At 33.3% G+C, this 17,077-nt stretch overlaps 1 protein-coding gene across 7 annotated transcripts in view; it reads left to right on the top strand.

Moving 5' to 3' along the window:
- The window catches only part of LOC111045952 (thymocyte selection-associated high mobility group box protein TOX), a 285,369-nt gene that overhangs the window by 140,198 nt on the left and 128,094 nt on the right, over positions 1–17,077 (top strand). For 3 of the 7 annotated variants that reach the window (XR_005572251.1, XM_039436232.1, XM_039436229.1), the window contains exon 1: positions 9,434–9,733. The exons of 3 other annotated variants lie outside the window; for them this stretch is intronic. Coding sequence is in view for 2 of the 4 variants with exons in the window: in XM_039436232.1 (XP_039292166.1) it covers positions 9,731–9,733 (3 nt within the window). In the remaining 2 variants the exon portion in view is untranslated. Of the gene's footprint in view, positions 1–9,422; positions 9,734–17,077 lie in introns of those variants that run through there. One more of the 7 variants, XM_039436228.1, reaches the window with a different exon arrangement.

Here is a 17,077-nt window from a genome sequence, read left to right as displayed (position 1 = left end):
GGCTTCATAATTTCTCCTAATGGCTCTTTTTAAATGTTAAACTAGTGTATTAAACGTCAGGTCCAGGCTCGATCACAGATTTTTATTTATTTATTCATTTATTGTACAAAATACTACAATTATGACATTGAAGTGAAAACTAGGCTGAGCCTGTACTATTCCTCTTGAAACATTTTGATAGAAAGTTAATGTTGTCCTAAGGTTATATTTCTTAATGTATTCAGCCAGGTTGATCAGGTATCGGAAATAACAATAAAACTAGAAAAACCCAAGAGAGAGGGACAATATTGAGTCAGGCGCTTGAGTCTCCTCCTATTCTCAGTAATAATCAATGATACTATGATATTACATAGTTCCATCCATGTGAAATGGGATTGCAAACTCCTTCACATCTATAATCATTTCATCAGCATTCTATAATTTGTGAATAAATTAGCTTTCACAGTTCAAAAATCCCTCCTTTCCAACTTATTTCAATTTCTCACACCCATATAACACGGTTGACATATCGAAAATCGTGAGTGACTCCATAAATCGTCGCATTGGACAATTCCAAGCCAAACTGTCACCAGACATGTAGGAGTACTCAAAATTCCTGCACTCTAGCGCAGGCAACTATTATTTATAATCATAGCGAGGCGATCAGTCTCGTTTGACATGACTGGATATCGTGAGTGCAATGCATTTTATGTGTTCAAATAGTTGATATAATGCTTGCTGCTATCTGTGTATCACAACATAGAATTATAAGCTGTGTGTAGAAAATGAATTATACGCCATTGCGACATGGGTCCATTGTAGATGTTGGGAAGAATGTATGCATACCATTGAACAACCAGCTATGCCAACCATGTACTTCTCGATAAAATCGGAAGTTGAATTTTCTTCCTTGGCGGGCGAACTGTTACCCAGAAACAGTAATAGTATAGTGTAAACTATAGTAATAGTAAAATAGCTTCAACTAGCAAAGCAACTTGGAATTAATAGTTTACTTAGTTCGAATCACAATGATTTATGCATATAGTTTGAAATCAAGTGAAATTTAAAATCAATACTTCCATCTTAAGGTGATGGATAAAGGTGATCTTCACACTTTAAACATCATTTTTGAATGTCATGAATCATTATTTGTTTAAAGCAACCATATAAACAGATGAGTAAACTTCTTATTCGTGTATCCAGAAATAAAAACCGAAATTAATATTGAATAATAATATTTTAAATTTTCTTAAACTTTACTCATTAAGATAGTGTAGTATTTAATATCAAATTGGTATTGACATTCAAGAGAATTAATCAAGATTGATAAATCGTTTCTTTGAATGCTCTGAAAATAATGAATCAGATTCGTCACGATGTTTAATATGTTTGACATAATTTCATTGCAAAGTTTTTCTCCCAAAAGACACTCATAAAGCAATTTGGCAGACGTATAAATTTATAAAGCAGTTGAAAATAATAATGTCAATAAATGTCACCTAAATTAATTGAATCGAGCACTAAATAATCGTACAAATGAGTCGTGTAGAAATTATTGAACAGCAGTAGCCATTCACTTTTATAACATGACGTATCATCGAAGCATTTCAACCCACTCAACTTCTGTTTAATAAATTTGACTTTCTAGTTGGAATCGATTCCAAATAACTTTGAGAGCAAAGCACCATCAATAAATTCAGTTTCTGCTTTGATTTGGATTGTGGTACGGTACTTGAGATGTGAAATTTCCACAGCTGTTACTCTCTATCAATAATGTCAAAATTAATGAACAGGCGTGAAAAAATAACTGTCAAGTTGAATCGTTTGTTGTAGAAATAATTTTTGAGGTTCAAACGCAGAAACTTCTGAAGTGGGTTGGAATAGCTTCCAGCTCCTTCATATACACAATATTGGGCCCGAACTCAATCCCAAATATATTGAACGTAATCTGAGCTTTGGAATATAATGTCAACCACAATTCTACCTACTCAATCCATGAAGAATGTATTTGGAGATGATAATAAATAATATAATAAATATAATATAAATATCTAAAATAAATAACTAATATGAATAAAATATATATAAATAACTATTCTATGCATTCCATGATGACATAATCAGTCAAGGAGATTACTTTCGATCTTATATTTATAGAATACAGCTATGCTTGATAAGTTAATAGGTGATTTATTTCAATTTATTTTTAGATAGCCCCTCTCATGTTCTGGTTTCAGAGAAAAACTGTAGCATCTCAAATAGAATTACAGAGTCAAACCTATCACACATTTGTGATGAGTGTTATATTTTTACGTCTAACCAACCAATCATATCTTCTCAATTCCAACTGCTTCCTCCACGATAATGTACTTATTTATGCTCATTAAGAAATTGATTTCTCTGTTACAGGTATTGTAATATGAATGAACTTACAAATTCCTCGTATTTTTCTGCCTTTAAACGTGAGTAAATGATATTATAAATTATATATCCCGATGCATCCTGGGTAACTATATTTTCTTCACCAATGAAATGAAAAATTGAATATTGACTTGCATGCTGTATCTATTATGAAAGTCTTTCAATCTTCAAAAACGAGATATTTCAACAGGGTTGCCAACTTCAATCGTTATTCATTTCAAGTGAATTGATCATCAATAGAATTCGTGATGGCATCTAAACTTAGAAGAAAACTGTTTCCTGATAATGCCAATCTCAGTTGATAGAGAATACAATCTCACTATCAGAGCAATTACTCATTACTTTTCAGGACTATATTTTTTACTTTATGTTCATCTTACGAAACTGTTACTCAGTAAGGGAGAGGTAAGTTAAGTCCTCCATTGAAGACTTGCTTAGTTCCATTCTACTGAATTAATTGTGAGTTGAGTATGATCAACTTGGAGAGTCGTGTTTCAGTTCCATGTTTGAAGTTATTGATCCCGAAGCATTTTATATTATCTATACTCAAAACATATTTTTAAACAGTTCAAAAGTATTGATGTATTCTTTTCACTCAATAGTTCATTGTGATGAAAAACGGTGATAATTTCTCTTCAATTTTGAATTTTAAATCAGGGTGTTGACAACCTCTCTTAGAGCTCTCATTAGAAACACTATGCAATGAGATATTTGCATTGGAATGTTTAGAACAACATTGAAAAACAAACGTAAAGTCTCTGAAAAGTCATGAATTCCTGAAATATTAATTACACGACATTGTCTTAATTACTTCTTTCTTTAGAAAAAGAGTAAAAAAGAAAACCCTTCTATTTTTGTTGTTGTCACAAAGGATATACTTTTCATTACGATTTTTAATTATTCCCACACCCCTTCTTCTTATCATCTGCTCGGTGGCTTTTAGCCTTTTTCTTACCCCACCATAATCCTCTTTCTTCCATTTACCTCTTTCTTCACTTTTCTCCTCCATCAGAATCCTTTTCTTCTGGGTTTTGTGTTATTTTTCTTTTATCCAACACATTCTCGACTTTTTCCATTTAGGTTCTACTTCTTTCGCTATCTCCCTCTAACGTTCCTGCTCTGCTTCTCTGTCTCTATCACTTTATTCATTACATTCTTCTTCTCTTTCTACTTTTTTGGGCGTGCTTGATCGCACACATTCTTCTTTCTCACTCCTTTTACTTTCTTTCCCTCTGATCCTGTTTCTTCTTCATCTTTTCAGTATTCTTCTCTTCTTCTTTGTCGCTCACTCTGTCTCTGTTTCTCTTTTTCAGTACTATACTCTCTCTTCCAGTACTATAGCCTACATTGAATTTAATGAGTGTGTTCTCCTCACATTCCCCTCTCCACAACATCGTGATGAGAAAAAATTCGAAACCTCTCTATCCTTCCAAACTTGACTTTTTCTATTTATTCTCACATTTTTCATCCTTCTTCTACAGGGACTTCTTCCTCCTTCACCTCAGCACTGTTCCCCTCTCCATCTTCCCTATTCATTCAAAAACCTCAGTCCTATTTGTTCAAAAATACAATATTTTGTTTTGTTTTTAATTTCAGAAAACTCTTTTTATATTCTTTCCCTTTTTTCTTTTGAGTAATTATTCTTTAGTTGAACCTCTGAAAGATCAACGTGAGTGGTGAGCCTACTATTAAAGGGGAGTTTCCCCCTGGATCCTGCCCCTTTCCCCAGAAATCCCTCTTCGTTTTTTATGTGCCCATCTGTGAATCATAAAAGATTGAACCTGATGATATCTGGTGTAGTGTTTCGTAGGTCATTATCTCCACTGCCTAATAGAGACTCTCTATTCACTCCTCTGACAGCACAAGGCTGTAACTCAATAGATGAATCAAATCTCTTTTGTCGTCGAGAATGAATTCCATCAATATTTATTCATCTGCCACTCAATTCAGCCTTCTCGAAATAACAATATTAGGTAAATAACCTTGGTCGTTTCTTACCCGGCAAGGTTATGATTTATCATTTCTATAAAGACGGTAATGAACCTCCTTTTCATGAGTTACAGATCAAGAACAAACCTCCTCCTCTTTAATCTATCTCATCTTATTTTCTACTATGAATATTCTCTCCGTAACGAAGATGGCATTCAATGATGTGTCTATGAATTAACATTTCGTGAGTAATTCTCTCATTATTCTATGTATTCTCATTTAAAATATGATACCTCCAATTGAATTTGTGACAATTTTGAGTCACGTTTCCAAGAAGTACGGTTTCTCATGCAATGATAAGTCTTTTAAAATTGTGTGCTTGAGCTGATTAAGTTCCACGTTTTAAGTAATGTAGCCTACATTGAAACTGATTTGATAAATCGAATGGAATTGACATGTTGAAGAAATCACAATTTATTTATCTATTATTTTACAAAGGCGACTTTCTGGAAGTATTTTAAGCCTAGGTGATGATGACAGGATGAATGATAATACAATGAAGGTAGAGTTTTGAGTAAATAAAAATTGAAGGTTATGTTTGGAACAGGTGAAGTACGTGAATAAGTATTGAATACAATATTGAAAGATTCAACAATAATTTTGATGACAAGTCCTTGTTTAAAAATTAATTAACAGATAAAAAGTTTTGGTGAAGAAAACTCTGTAATCCGTGAATAACCTACAAGAATGCACAACCATGCATGCAACGCATGTGGATCCTCTTAAAACTCATGTGTTGTGTTCACTCCATTGAATGGAAGGTGAAGTTTCTGTTCTATGATAGTGATTCACTGTTTCTAATTGTTTCAGTAGCCATCATGAACTTAATAATATTATGTAGTAAGCGATAAAAAAAAATTTCAACAAGTTCTATTTATCAAACAATATCTATTCTGGGCTCTTCACTGAACCTGTTACGGTTATCTTCAATAAAGTTTCCATTGCATACATTAGAGCTAAGTTTCAAATCTATGATAAAATCACTTCAATTGTATGAGCTGCTTTATTAATATTAATAAAAACAATACAATACAAGAAGTACCTTTTCTATTTATAAAAAAGTACCCTCAAATAAAAAGGGTATTTCATGTTTTATATTGTTTTTATTAATTTTATTTATTTATTTATTTATTTATTCGTGGACAGAATCACAAATCATATAAATATGATTAGGAAGGAACAACAGGCTTGGCCCAAATCTATTCCATTCCCAAATTTTGATAAATCAATAAAATGTCCAAAAAATAGGTTATGTTTCTACTGTAAAACGTGTAAATCTATGATTTATACTGAAAACAACTGAACTGACATCTCAAATTCAATGATTGAGAGATGAATTATTCTTCAAACAATCATTAGAATGGTGGTTGCCTTGCTGTATTTTATAATACCGTTATCCAAAAAGTTGATTTTATTTCTAAGTTAGTCTTGAATCTAATTACAGGCATGGAAAAATTGTTTGTGAGGTATTTTAGTTTTACTGCAATTCTGGAAATAGTATTCCATGCATAATTCACACAAATATCCACCTGGAATCTTCAATCTAAATCTATTCACATTCTCAGGCTATTAAAGTAAATACTCATGCAAAGTATTATTTATCAGATTCGCGGTCATGTTTCTATTACCATAAATAGCTCACACCTTAAATTTATACACGATAACGCTCATTGAGCTTTCATCTCAAGCTGTCAAATTAGATGACACCAAAAGATAACTTCAAGTTACAAAGTTCTGTAAAGAGAATTTCACGTTGAGAATTAATGGTAATCAATGTCGCTCTAATCGATGTATCTATTCCTTACAAGGCATAAAAACGTGTAATCTCCACCCAGCTGTCATTTTAATGCTTTGCTCAACTCTTTTCCTACAGTTACGTTGAAAAGTGGCCATTGCTGCACTGATTACAGAACGCAAAGAATCACTTTTCCGCTCTAGTGCGGGAAAAATTTTTCTGCACTCCAGATTTGCAACATTGCAACGCAAAATACTTAGTAGGTTATATGGATCAACAGTGCAGCAAAATCAAAATGAAGTTGGTAACAGTGACTGGGCTGCTATAGTGAGCAGACGTGCAACCAAGCACAACGCGCTAATTATTAGTATTAGATATTATAACCAAGGACAACATTTTTATTCAATTTGACAATAAATTAAGGTTTTTATCAATAATAAAATTACACAGAAAAACATTTGATGCATTTCAGGCAATTTTACCCATAATTACCCACTTTTCATATTCAATGGTAACTGTAGGAAAAACTTAATGTGAAATACGTGCGCAAAGTTCGTCTGCTGCACTCAAGAAACCATTCCGCCCTCGCCTACGGCTCGGCTCGGCCGTAAACGTTTCTTTCGGTGCAGCAAACTGTCACTTTGCGCACTAGTTGCACAAATAACTATTTCCATCTTACTCGTGTAGAATGAGTATTTTTCATGTGTCTCGGGGAAGGAAGATTAGGATGAGGTAAAAGAATAAGAATCAAGAATAAGTAGAAGGGATAAGGAATATTGAGGAAGAGAGAGACAGAGTGAGAGTCACACAGTCACTGGGACTTTGAGATTACACAGTTTTGTGAAGTACAAAATTCTCTCTCTCTCTTTCTCTCTCTTTTTTTCTTGAGATACCTACCGGTAATATTGCGAACAGAAACTAAATTGAAAAATCTCATCCAATGTAATCCCAAATTGAAAGAGCGAATTCGAATTTAAATCAGAAAATTATTATTCAGTTAATCTCTGTTGACAGCAGGTTGAAGTCATTAGAATATAATCCCATTGAGAACGGCAACTGGATTTTTCCTGAATGTCGAAAGCATAATAAATTGAATATTATTCTGGGACTCATAATTCAATATTTTCAAGAAGAGTAGGAATTTGAAATTCAGTATTTTTTTATGTTAGTGATGCAAAGAAGAATATTGATATCAAGAGAATTATATATACAAATAAATTGAGTATTGTATATTTTTGCTTATAAAAGATAGGAAATATTAAATAATTAGATTCAATATTGTTGTAATGGGTCTCTGTTATAAGGCCGTTTGTACAGTAGAAGCTTAAACTCAATTGAATCAGCTAGTAGCTTTAACTTGAGAATCACATTGTAACAAACGAGATAAATAATTCAGATAGATTTATTAATCCAGTTTGAAATAAAATTTCGCACTGTGCAGACGGCATTAAGAATGACAAAAAATTAATTATGTACCAATACAAAACCGTTGATATATGAGATTTTGATTCATATAAAACAAACTAAAAATTAATTCGCTTCAAGATGAAAAACATTAGCGAACTTATCGAGCAATCAATTTCCCAGTAGAGTTTAAAACAGTGTTGAAGTCTCCATCAGTTTAGAATCAATTATTTTCACAATCATTCTTACTTACAGGAGTAACCTAAAATTCTTTGAAGGGTTGCAACATTCATTATGGCAATATAATAATATTCATTTATTTATGATAGTGCTCTTGAGCAAACATTTCCTACGAAAGTCAATTTGGAATTTTGATTCTGATTTTACTATGGATAAGCTAATTGATAAATTAACTATTTCTCACACTGGCAGAAACCTCCATGTTCAACTTCCTATCCAGTGTTCGAGAATCTTCAGATTCCAGGTTCGAGGATCAAAAATATACCAATACCTCTAAAACTATGTTAGCAGCTCCATGGTTATCTCTAGATTATACATCGTGATGAAATTTATGAAGGAAATGAGTGGGGTCTTGAGTATCATGAGAATTTTGAGAATCATGTGTGTGTGTGTGTGAGTGTGTGTTGTATTTTGGTTGAAGTAGAGAGATTGATTGTGAGGATTAGACTGAGAGACAGATATGAGATATTTGGTGGGAGTGGATGGATGGTAAAGTGGAGCGAGTGATAGCATCTCTCACACAAGATTGGTTGATAATATTGGAGCGAGAGGGATGTGTTTAAGTGGTGAGAGAGGATGAGGGAGAAGACTGAGTAGAAAACCAAGATTGGAAGGATGAAGAGGAAGAGATGATGAAAAAGGGAGGAGGGATGGAGAAAAAGGAAGGAGGTATGAGGAGAAGAAGGCTGGGAAATATGACGGAGAAAGAATAGAGGAAGAGACGGAAATAGATAGAGTAGACCGTACTATTGAAAGGAATAGTGTGAGACGTATGAGGAAGGTAAGTAGAAGACCAGGAGACTTGAGAAGATGAAAGGAAGGAGTAATGGAGGAACGGGGAGAGAGAAGAGAATGTAAGAATATCAAGAAAGTGTGAGATGACGAGGCAGGAATGATGTAGTTGGAAGTTGAAGTTAAGAAAGAAAAGAGAAAATGAGGAGGAAGATTATGATAGGAAGAAAGAAGAGTTTATCAAGATTGTTGGAAGAGGAAGAGGAGAATGGTTGATTAGGAATAGTAGAGAAAAGGGTAAGGGATTAAGAAGATGAAGGTGGAGAGGAAATTAGGAGATAGAGGCGAATCTAAAAATGAATAGGAACGAAAAGAGGGAGTGGAGAGAAATAAGAAGAAATGAATAGTGGAAAAGGTTTATGAAAATTGATCAAGAAGAAAAGAGGAAGGAAGATGAGTCGATAGAGGAAAAGAAGAAGAAGAAGAAGAATAGGTAAGAATAGGAGAATGAAAAGAAGTAGAAAAAAAGGAAGAAATGAGGATGAATTTTGAAATGATTTGTAGCCAGAATAGAAATAAAAAAAAAACGAAGACAGAATTTCGACACGTTTACCTAGAGTGGAAAGAATTATTATTATGATCCTTAAAAAGAGGAAAAATAAAAATAACAACAATAATAGGAACGGGAATGAAGGAAATAAGGATTGAAATGACGGTTCATTATCCAACTCCCACTTCCCCCTGCCATCACCCCTCGACGTTTTTTTTTTCTGTAAAGGATCTCTGTTGGGTTGTCTTGCTCGCTCCCTCACCAGCCCTCTCTGTCCTGGAGGTTCCCCTCTTTCGAGAGCTGTGCTGCCCCTCCATCTTGCTTTTGCCCCCTCCCGTTTTGAATTAACAGATGCCTGGTGTAGCCACAGTGATACGGACGGCCACAGTTTGTTACGCTGCCATCCCAGTGATACTTGCTTCGACTCTCAGTGATTTCAGTTTTCGACTCGTGTCTTATCCTGCGTGCACTGCTGCCCCCTAGCGGAATAACCGGGAAACACTAGTTTTTCACGTGCTATGAACCTGGATAACTTCTTGACGTTGTCATCGAATTGTTTTCTGATACCGGTGTTCGGTTAGTTGTTTCTGTTCTGTGCCAACTGTTTGGACGTATTACATCAGTGAAAACATAACAAACTCATCATTTCGCTGGATTTGGATTACTACTACTCCACAAAAATGGTGAGACATTTCCCATAAAATTATAACTTGATTGGAAATAATTTCCCTTAATATTCCTCAACGGAAATCGTGAAAATTGGGGTACGGTTTCATCAGACGGATATACTTCCCAGAACAAGACTCAAACTTCAGCTTTAAGAATATCTTCTTTGAACATTATATTCCTCAAAAAACAATTTTCAAATTGATAGAGAGATTGATAAAAAATAGTTTATTGAAGTTGGTCAGCATTAGAATATCATATATGATACTATATGGGAAATTGTTTGTTTTTCTCAGCGCTCTCAGAGAGAGGATTGATTATTCCATGATGATTGTTTTTCATCGAATATTCTGAAGACTTTCAGTTTCATTGAATATTTTTTTGAAAAGTATTAGACATGAAGCTGTGATTGTCGTCCTTCTTTCAAAATTAACAGCTCTTAATTTCCTGTTCTCAAATTAAATAGCTCTTCAATTGATATATGAGATAAAGCGTTCTTATCATAGTTGTCCTCCATCATCAACAAACTCCATTAAAAATAATAATATCGAGTGACCTGGCTGGCTCAGGTCTGGTGTCAGAGTTTTCAGGTCGCAACTGATCAATTTCAGGGCCTCTGACATCACCTAACGACTACTTTTTAGGCAGCCGGGACCGACAGCTTAAACAAACTCCATTACTCCAATATCACAAATAATTCTTTAGTAATTTCATTCTCGTTAATATTTACGCTTGACAGACGCTCTTGTCTCCAGGGGGCTATTCAAATGCCTTCACCCATTAGGAAACGTTGGATATAAATCGAGATGAAATTATATTCTTCTACTTGTAACACTTCCCACTTTGAAAGTAAACATTCATTCATTTCATTAATCAGAATCGAAAATAGCAATGATACACTTGTTTTGGAAACATAGAAAGGATTGGAACCAAATTTTTTTGCACTTGAGTTCATTAATATAATTATTTATTTTACATATCCGATTCTCCATTGTTTTTAATCAATCCTCAATAGGAGATTATATTCAGTATTTACTTTCTTAAATAGTCTAACATGCTCTAAGGATGGGGATTCCTGTCAAACCATCATGCGATAAACTGAAAAACTCTAACAAATAAACTATTAGAGATCAGTATTACATCTTACCTATGAATCGTTTGATTTGACTTTAGAGTCGTGAATTTACTGATGTGATTCTCCTGTAGATATCAAGTCATCGAATATCAGGTTGATAAAATATAACTTCCACTCAGGTACTCGGAGAGGTTTCACAAAAAATCATTCATAGTTTTTTTGTGAAAGCCATGTGGTGTGTGGTGCTACGCACCTGCTGCAGTCATCTTCATCTTCACTTTGTAATTCAACGGTTCTTTTATTGCGAGTGGCAGACTTAAGTAGGGATGAAATAACTCACTATAAATACTAAGGATTTACAGATAATAACAGGAAGAGCAAATTCTATGTACCTATTGCTGATGAGGTTTTAATAAACTGAATTCCAAGATCACTCGTCTACATGAATCTTCAGTGAATTAAATAGATCAATAGATTAATAAAAATGAATGGTTTTTCTAATCAGAGTAGCATTGTTGAATATGTTTTTGTGGGGGTTGCTAAAGACCCAACACCTCTCAGCCCCATATTGAATTATAATTTGAGAGAATATAAAATTCGATGTTTTCGAATTTTTTATGCAAGTAGTTCAACTGTAACTGTTCGATGAAAGATATATGATAGTGGCTCATTAGCATAAGTGATATTTCGATACAGTAGTCACAATTTCCTATTCTGATTACAGTGGAGTAGGAATTTAATAGGAATAAGAACAGTAGAGTATGAATTTAACCCTGATTTATTACTCGTACTTCTCACATTCCCTGAATCATCTTTCACACATTTCCAATTCCCCTGACTTATACATAACTGTATTGTAAATCTTATAACTCTGTATAACTCAGACACCACGACTATCAGGAGTCAGATGTTGAGATGGAATAGTGCGGTATGGGCTTTTCAAAATTATTCTTTGCAACCCTTCAAAGTATTTCTTGTATAAAACTGATAAACCTCTCTCGAACAATTTCTCTACACCCTAATTATCTTCCATATTTCGATAGGATAATGTATTCCTCCGGGATAATCATCAAATATCATTGATAAAATAATATTGATTGCCACAAATTCACAATAAAAATCCCACAAAACATCCCAATATAGTACAGGCTGTTACGGAGTGATACTTAATCTCTTTTTCTGCTACTTCACTCTTAAAATTTGAATTAATTTCTTCACATTATCCTTACGCTCATGTTGTTTGTATTCTCTTTTGCTGGATTGGAACACTTTCAATATTGAAATACTCAAGTATCAGATGATAGTGAGGCCTACTATAACTTCTTCACTTCGATACTTCCCTCTTGATACCAGACTCCTCTATTGTTGAGTGAAAAGTATTATATTGTAAGATTTTTTCGACCATGTAGCTTCAGGTATCAATAGGTATAGAGGATGTCTATTATAGATGGAGCTTGTAGGTATCTAAAGATATAGAGGATGTCACACTAGATCAAGTGGTTCTGAATAGAATAATTTGGTATGGTAGAGAAGTGAAATCAGATGTGAAAGAATGTGGTTCATCAACAGCCTAATCCACTATGAAAATTCTTGATACGTCAAGATCCATTGTGATAGTGATAATATAAACTTATAGCCTCCCCTGATCTAGTTGGTTTTTTGTGTTTCAGTTTCAGAAAAAAAGTCGATTGAACTTGTCCAATATCATGACATGTAATAAAAACATTTTCTTATTCTATAGAATCCACTGTTGTGTCACACACATTCAACTAACTCCTGTAAGAAGATTGTAACTCCTGTGAGAAAGATTGTTGACTGTATTCTTCTTCAAAGAGAATTTGATTTGGAAATTCCCAAATTGTAGAAAATAAACTATACACTAGCATTATGAATCGTTTTAATAAAATGCATTGAGCACATTGAAATTATATAGTTTTGAATACCAAAAATGTTGACTCTAGGAGTATAAACCGAATATTAAAAAAAAACTCTTGTTTGCAATTTCGAACCACTACTCATTGATGCTGAATTTTTCTCTCTTCTCTTTTCCATTGTTCCTTGAAAACTGCTCGATTGATAGTGGGTTGTTAATCTGGAAACGAGAACAATTTTTGAGTTCCAACTCCTTTGAATCATTCCTTGATGATGAATATTCTGGGAAACTTCAACCCTTGCTCTCAAAATACAGTATCCTCTTTGAAGTATTCCAGGAATACTCAGTGTTTATTAATTTGAATGAACTTTTTGAGATAGTTTCACTTCAGTAAAAATTTCAATCCGTCACAAAATGAAGACTCTGAAACTTTGCTTTTTATTCAATCCCACGGTTTTAATTTCGTAATCCGTTAACATTATCATTAGACCCCACCACACTGATATAAGCGAGAGCGCTTTTGAAAAAGAGCTCGTAATTCCTCCTAGTCTGCTGAATGCGAGTTTTATTCAAATTCGTTTTAATAATGCTCAAATGACATCGCCTGAATAGAGATAAATTATAACTGGGGAGTTATATAGAGGGCCTCTCACCAAACTGTCCTATATACATTTTCGTGATTAAACCGGCTGAATCTTTTAATTCTTGCCTCATTCAATGTTAACGTTTATTATTCCTTATGAAAAGATGACTAACGTTGGCGTCAAGTGAGATATGATTGCTATCCCACTTCCACTCCGAAATAACTCCTAAATTATATCCAACCATGATTCATCTCTTCTTTGAGAGTCTATTAAATTGGAATTTTATGCGAGAACATTGAATCCATGAAAAATCGTGGATTATTTGAAGAAGTGAAATTCGACTAAGACTATTCACATCAAGCATTACCAATTACCTAGTTTACCACTCACACATTAGCTACTGCTTGTGAAGAGTGTTCCCAGGAACAATATTGATTCAATAATTTTCAATTTTGAGGAATATAGGCCAAGACTAAAAAAGAAAGAGTGAGAAGAAAGAAGATTACAAATTAAATTAGATGAGTTTATTGACAATACTATTTCTTCACAAAGTTAACCATTCTTTTAAATTTCAAAATAAACTGTGAATTGCAACATAATATCAATCAAACTTCTAGTTAAATGTTTAGTACTTCAATCATGATTCCCACTTTTTCATTTTGAATTCATGAATATCTCAATAAACTTACAGGTATTTCTAGCTGAACTATCATCAAGCTAGTTGGGTGGGATTATAGCTCACATAAATATATCCCACAACACTATCATCAGTATTTTATTCAAAAATTGTGGAGCAATTAATGAGAATGTATAGAGATGATTTGGGTGTTCCGAATATGAATTATCTTGATGATGTAATGCTGATAATCTTAATATTCATCAAAAATCTGGTCCACCAACATTTTCGAAAAGCTGTAATTCAATGCATTCACCCTCTGGCCATACAATCATTTTATTACAACCCAATAAGAAAAGAACCTGAAAAATATGTGCTCAATAATTTATGATTCAGTGATTCTCTTCATTTTATAATCCGAAATTTTCTGATTTATAGTCGAACAATAATGTGAGTTAGTCGAAATAAGCAAAGCACTTCATATTAGACTCGTAAATCCGGCTATGTATCGTAAAAATCCCTCTTGACCGTGGAGGAGTGTGGCGGTGGGGGATGGGAGGACGAGTTGTTGGAGGAAGAGGGAGGGGGTGCACAGTGATTTAGTATAATGAGTCGACTGTAATATATTCAAATTGCCTTCTCCGGTTTGATCAGCTACTCGTAAAACATGTCAATTAATTCGAAGATGGTCGTCCGACATTAATGTCACATTTTTATTCGAGCTTGAATCTTACACGTTAATCAAGGAAGTAGGCCGATATCTGTAAAATATAGGTTTACAGTATGAGTATCAGTGATTTAACAGATACCTTATTAAGAGAATTATGCTATTCAAATTCGATTTATTCATTTATAGAGTAAAAAACTCTACAATATACGATAATAAACATCAATAAAAAAATGTTTTCGTGCATGAATTATCCGTGGGATCCGTGTGCAAAGAACACTCTAAATGTAGCAAATATAGATAATCTATAATTTACATCATATTCTTAGAATTGAACAGTTTATTATTAATCAATAATTATCTCTTGAAATGATTTCAAATTTGTAATGCATCTTCAACTAATCACTATGAATGCTTTATAGTCCAATCTCGTCCATTACTGTTTGAATGAAGTTGACGTCATCATTCTGTCATAGAAAATTGGTGATGTGCGGTTTGCATAATCGATTCCTTCATTGTAAATAGTAAATACAGTACTGTACTAACGGTCTCTGTACTTTCTCATTGTTTCAAGCAAATCCAATAGTAATTTTTCAGCTTAGATTCGAATAATCATTTTCTATGTTATCATATTGTTTTTCTTTACGCTCTTCAGCCTAACCAATCTGATGAAACTAGCAGGTAACCCGTGCTCCGTAAGGGTCTAATTAAAAACTTGACCATTTGAAATATTTAAAATAGGCCTATAACCATCGTCGGTAAATTAAGAATCAATATGCAAAGTTTCAAGTTCACCAGTCCAGTAGATCAGACGTGATGATGCGTCATTTGTGAATTCAAATTCAAATTCAAATTCAAATTGTTTTATTCTGATTCAAAAATCAAATACATGCAAAATTTCAAATACATCAAACATCAAAAATGGAAATAAAATACAAAGTGCACTGAAGAAATTGTATAAAATATAATTTATATAATAAGGCTATCTACGTGTAATCTCTTAACCCGTGTATAAGCCAATTCTTCCTTTGTAATATTATAGATTATAATATTATTGTATTTTATTTATTGGTGGAGAAAGTTGTTATGTTTAGATGTTTAGCAGAATAACTTGGAAGTTTTAGCTCCATCTTCTCTAGCGTTAGATTGAAAATAGTAAAATCTAATCCATGTACTATAATTTCCTATCCACAAAGTCCCATGCAGCCGAACAATGTTGAGATTTTACCGTCATTGATAATAATCTGCTCCACACAGGGTCTGTAATTTCACGTTTTCACTTTAATTACACAAGGAAATTGTTCCATTATTGCGTTTTAAAAAATATTATTCATTCTGGCTCAACTTCCGGTCCGTTTATGACTCAGACATGGGAATAAATTAGCATCTAATTACACGATTACTTCGAGCCAATGTATTGTTGTAGTTTCGATTTCTGAGAGTGAAATTGAAGTCCACAATAAAATGAATTGCAATGAATTATCAAAGTGGTGTCATTATGTTATTATGAAAATTAACCGTAGATAAAGTATGAATTTTATGTGAAGATTTCTCCAAGCAAGTAGCAGTCATTCGATTTAATCATTTACTCTGATTGGTTTATGATTTATTTGAGTTCTAAAATAAAGTTTCTACTTGAAGGGAATACAAAGTACGGTAGTTTAAAATAAATTAGGAATGTATAATTGTATGTTTAAGCAACTTATACCTATTTAATGTATAGCTATCAGATTTATGGTTTGATTAATGCTTTAATTGGACAAATGCCTCCAGTTCCAATCATACAAAAAAAATGTTATTCCTAGTTATATTAGTTGTCTCTCAAGAATCTTCAAACAATGAGCAGTAAGTATTTCTGTTTGAAACGCGATATGAAACTAATATGATTAATAAATAGGTCATCTACGATCATAAACTATATAAGTTCATAGAATAATGTTGAAATGTGCTCTACACTGACTAGGAAGAGAATCCCTATCATTTCTAATTAGGTATTACATAAATTTCAATAAATTTTATTCCTCCAGTTTTCAGTTTGGAAGAATAATAAAATATTATTCAGGAATGAAAAGTGAACAATCGCCGAAATGCCCGAAACTTCTCTATTCCTTGTCTTAGTATTAATCAGTCAATTATTATTTTGACATCCAAAATTACAAATTTTCACCAGAGATCTGTATCGAAGTTCTAGAGCTCTGTAGTGTGCTTTATAGTGTACAGTTTGTGTTCAATACGTTGTGGAACTATATAGATAGTTAAAACTAAAATTGGATGAAAATTCCCATTGGAATTATTGGAGTACTTTCACATGACGCAACTTCACTACAAACTGAATATGTACCACTCTTTGCACAGGAATCAAGTTCCTAGTTCTGTATTCTCTGTACATTTGCTTGTTTGAATAAATTTCAAATGGATCTACATAAATTACATTAGGTAGAAAGTTTATTTATAGCATTATTTGCAAACTGGTATCTGAGTATGAAAACCTGTTGGTGTACCAACTCTCACCCCAGCTAAGTTTTTAACTTTCACTCTGATAAAAT

Source organism: Nilaparvata lugens, chromosome 10 (genome assembly GCF_014356525.2).
Source record: "Nilaparvata lugens isolate BPH chromosome 10, ASM1435652v1, whole genome shotgun sequence".
Classification (NCBI taxonomy): domain Eukaryota; kingdom Metazoa; phylum Arthropoda; class Insecta; order Hemiptera; family Delphacidae; genus Nilaparvata; species Nilaparvata lugens.
The sequence above is the reverse complement of the archived record's forward strand: the minus strand, read 5'-3'. Positions and strand labels throughout refer to the sequence as shown.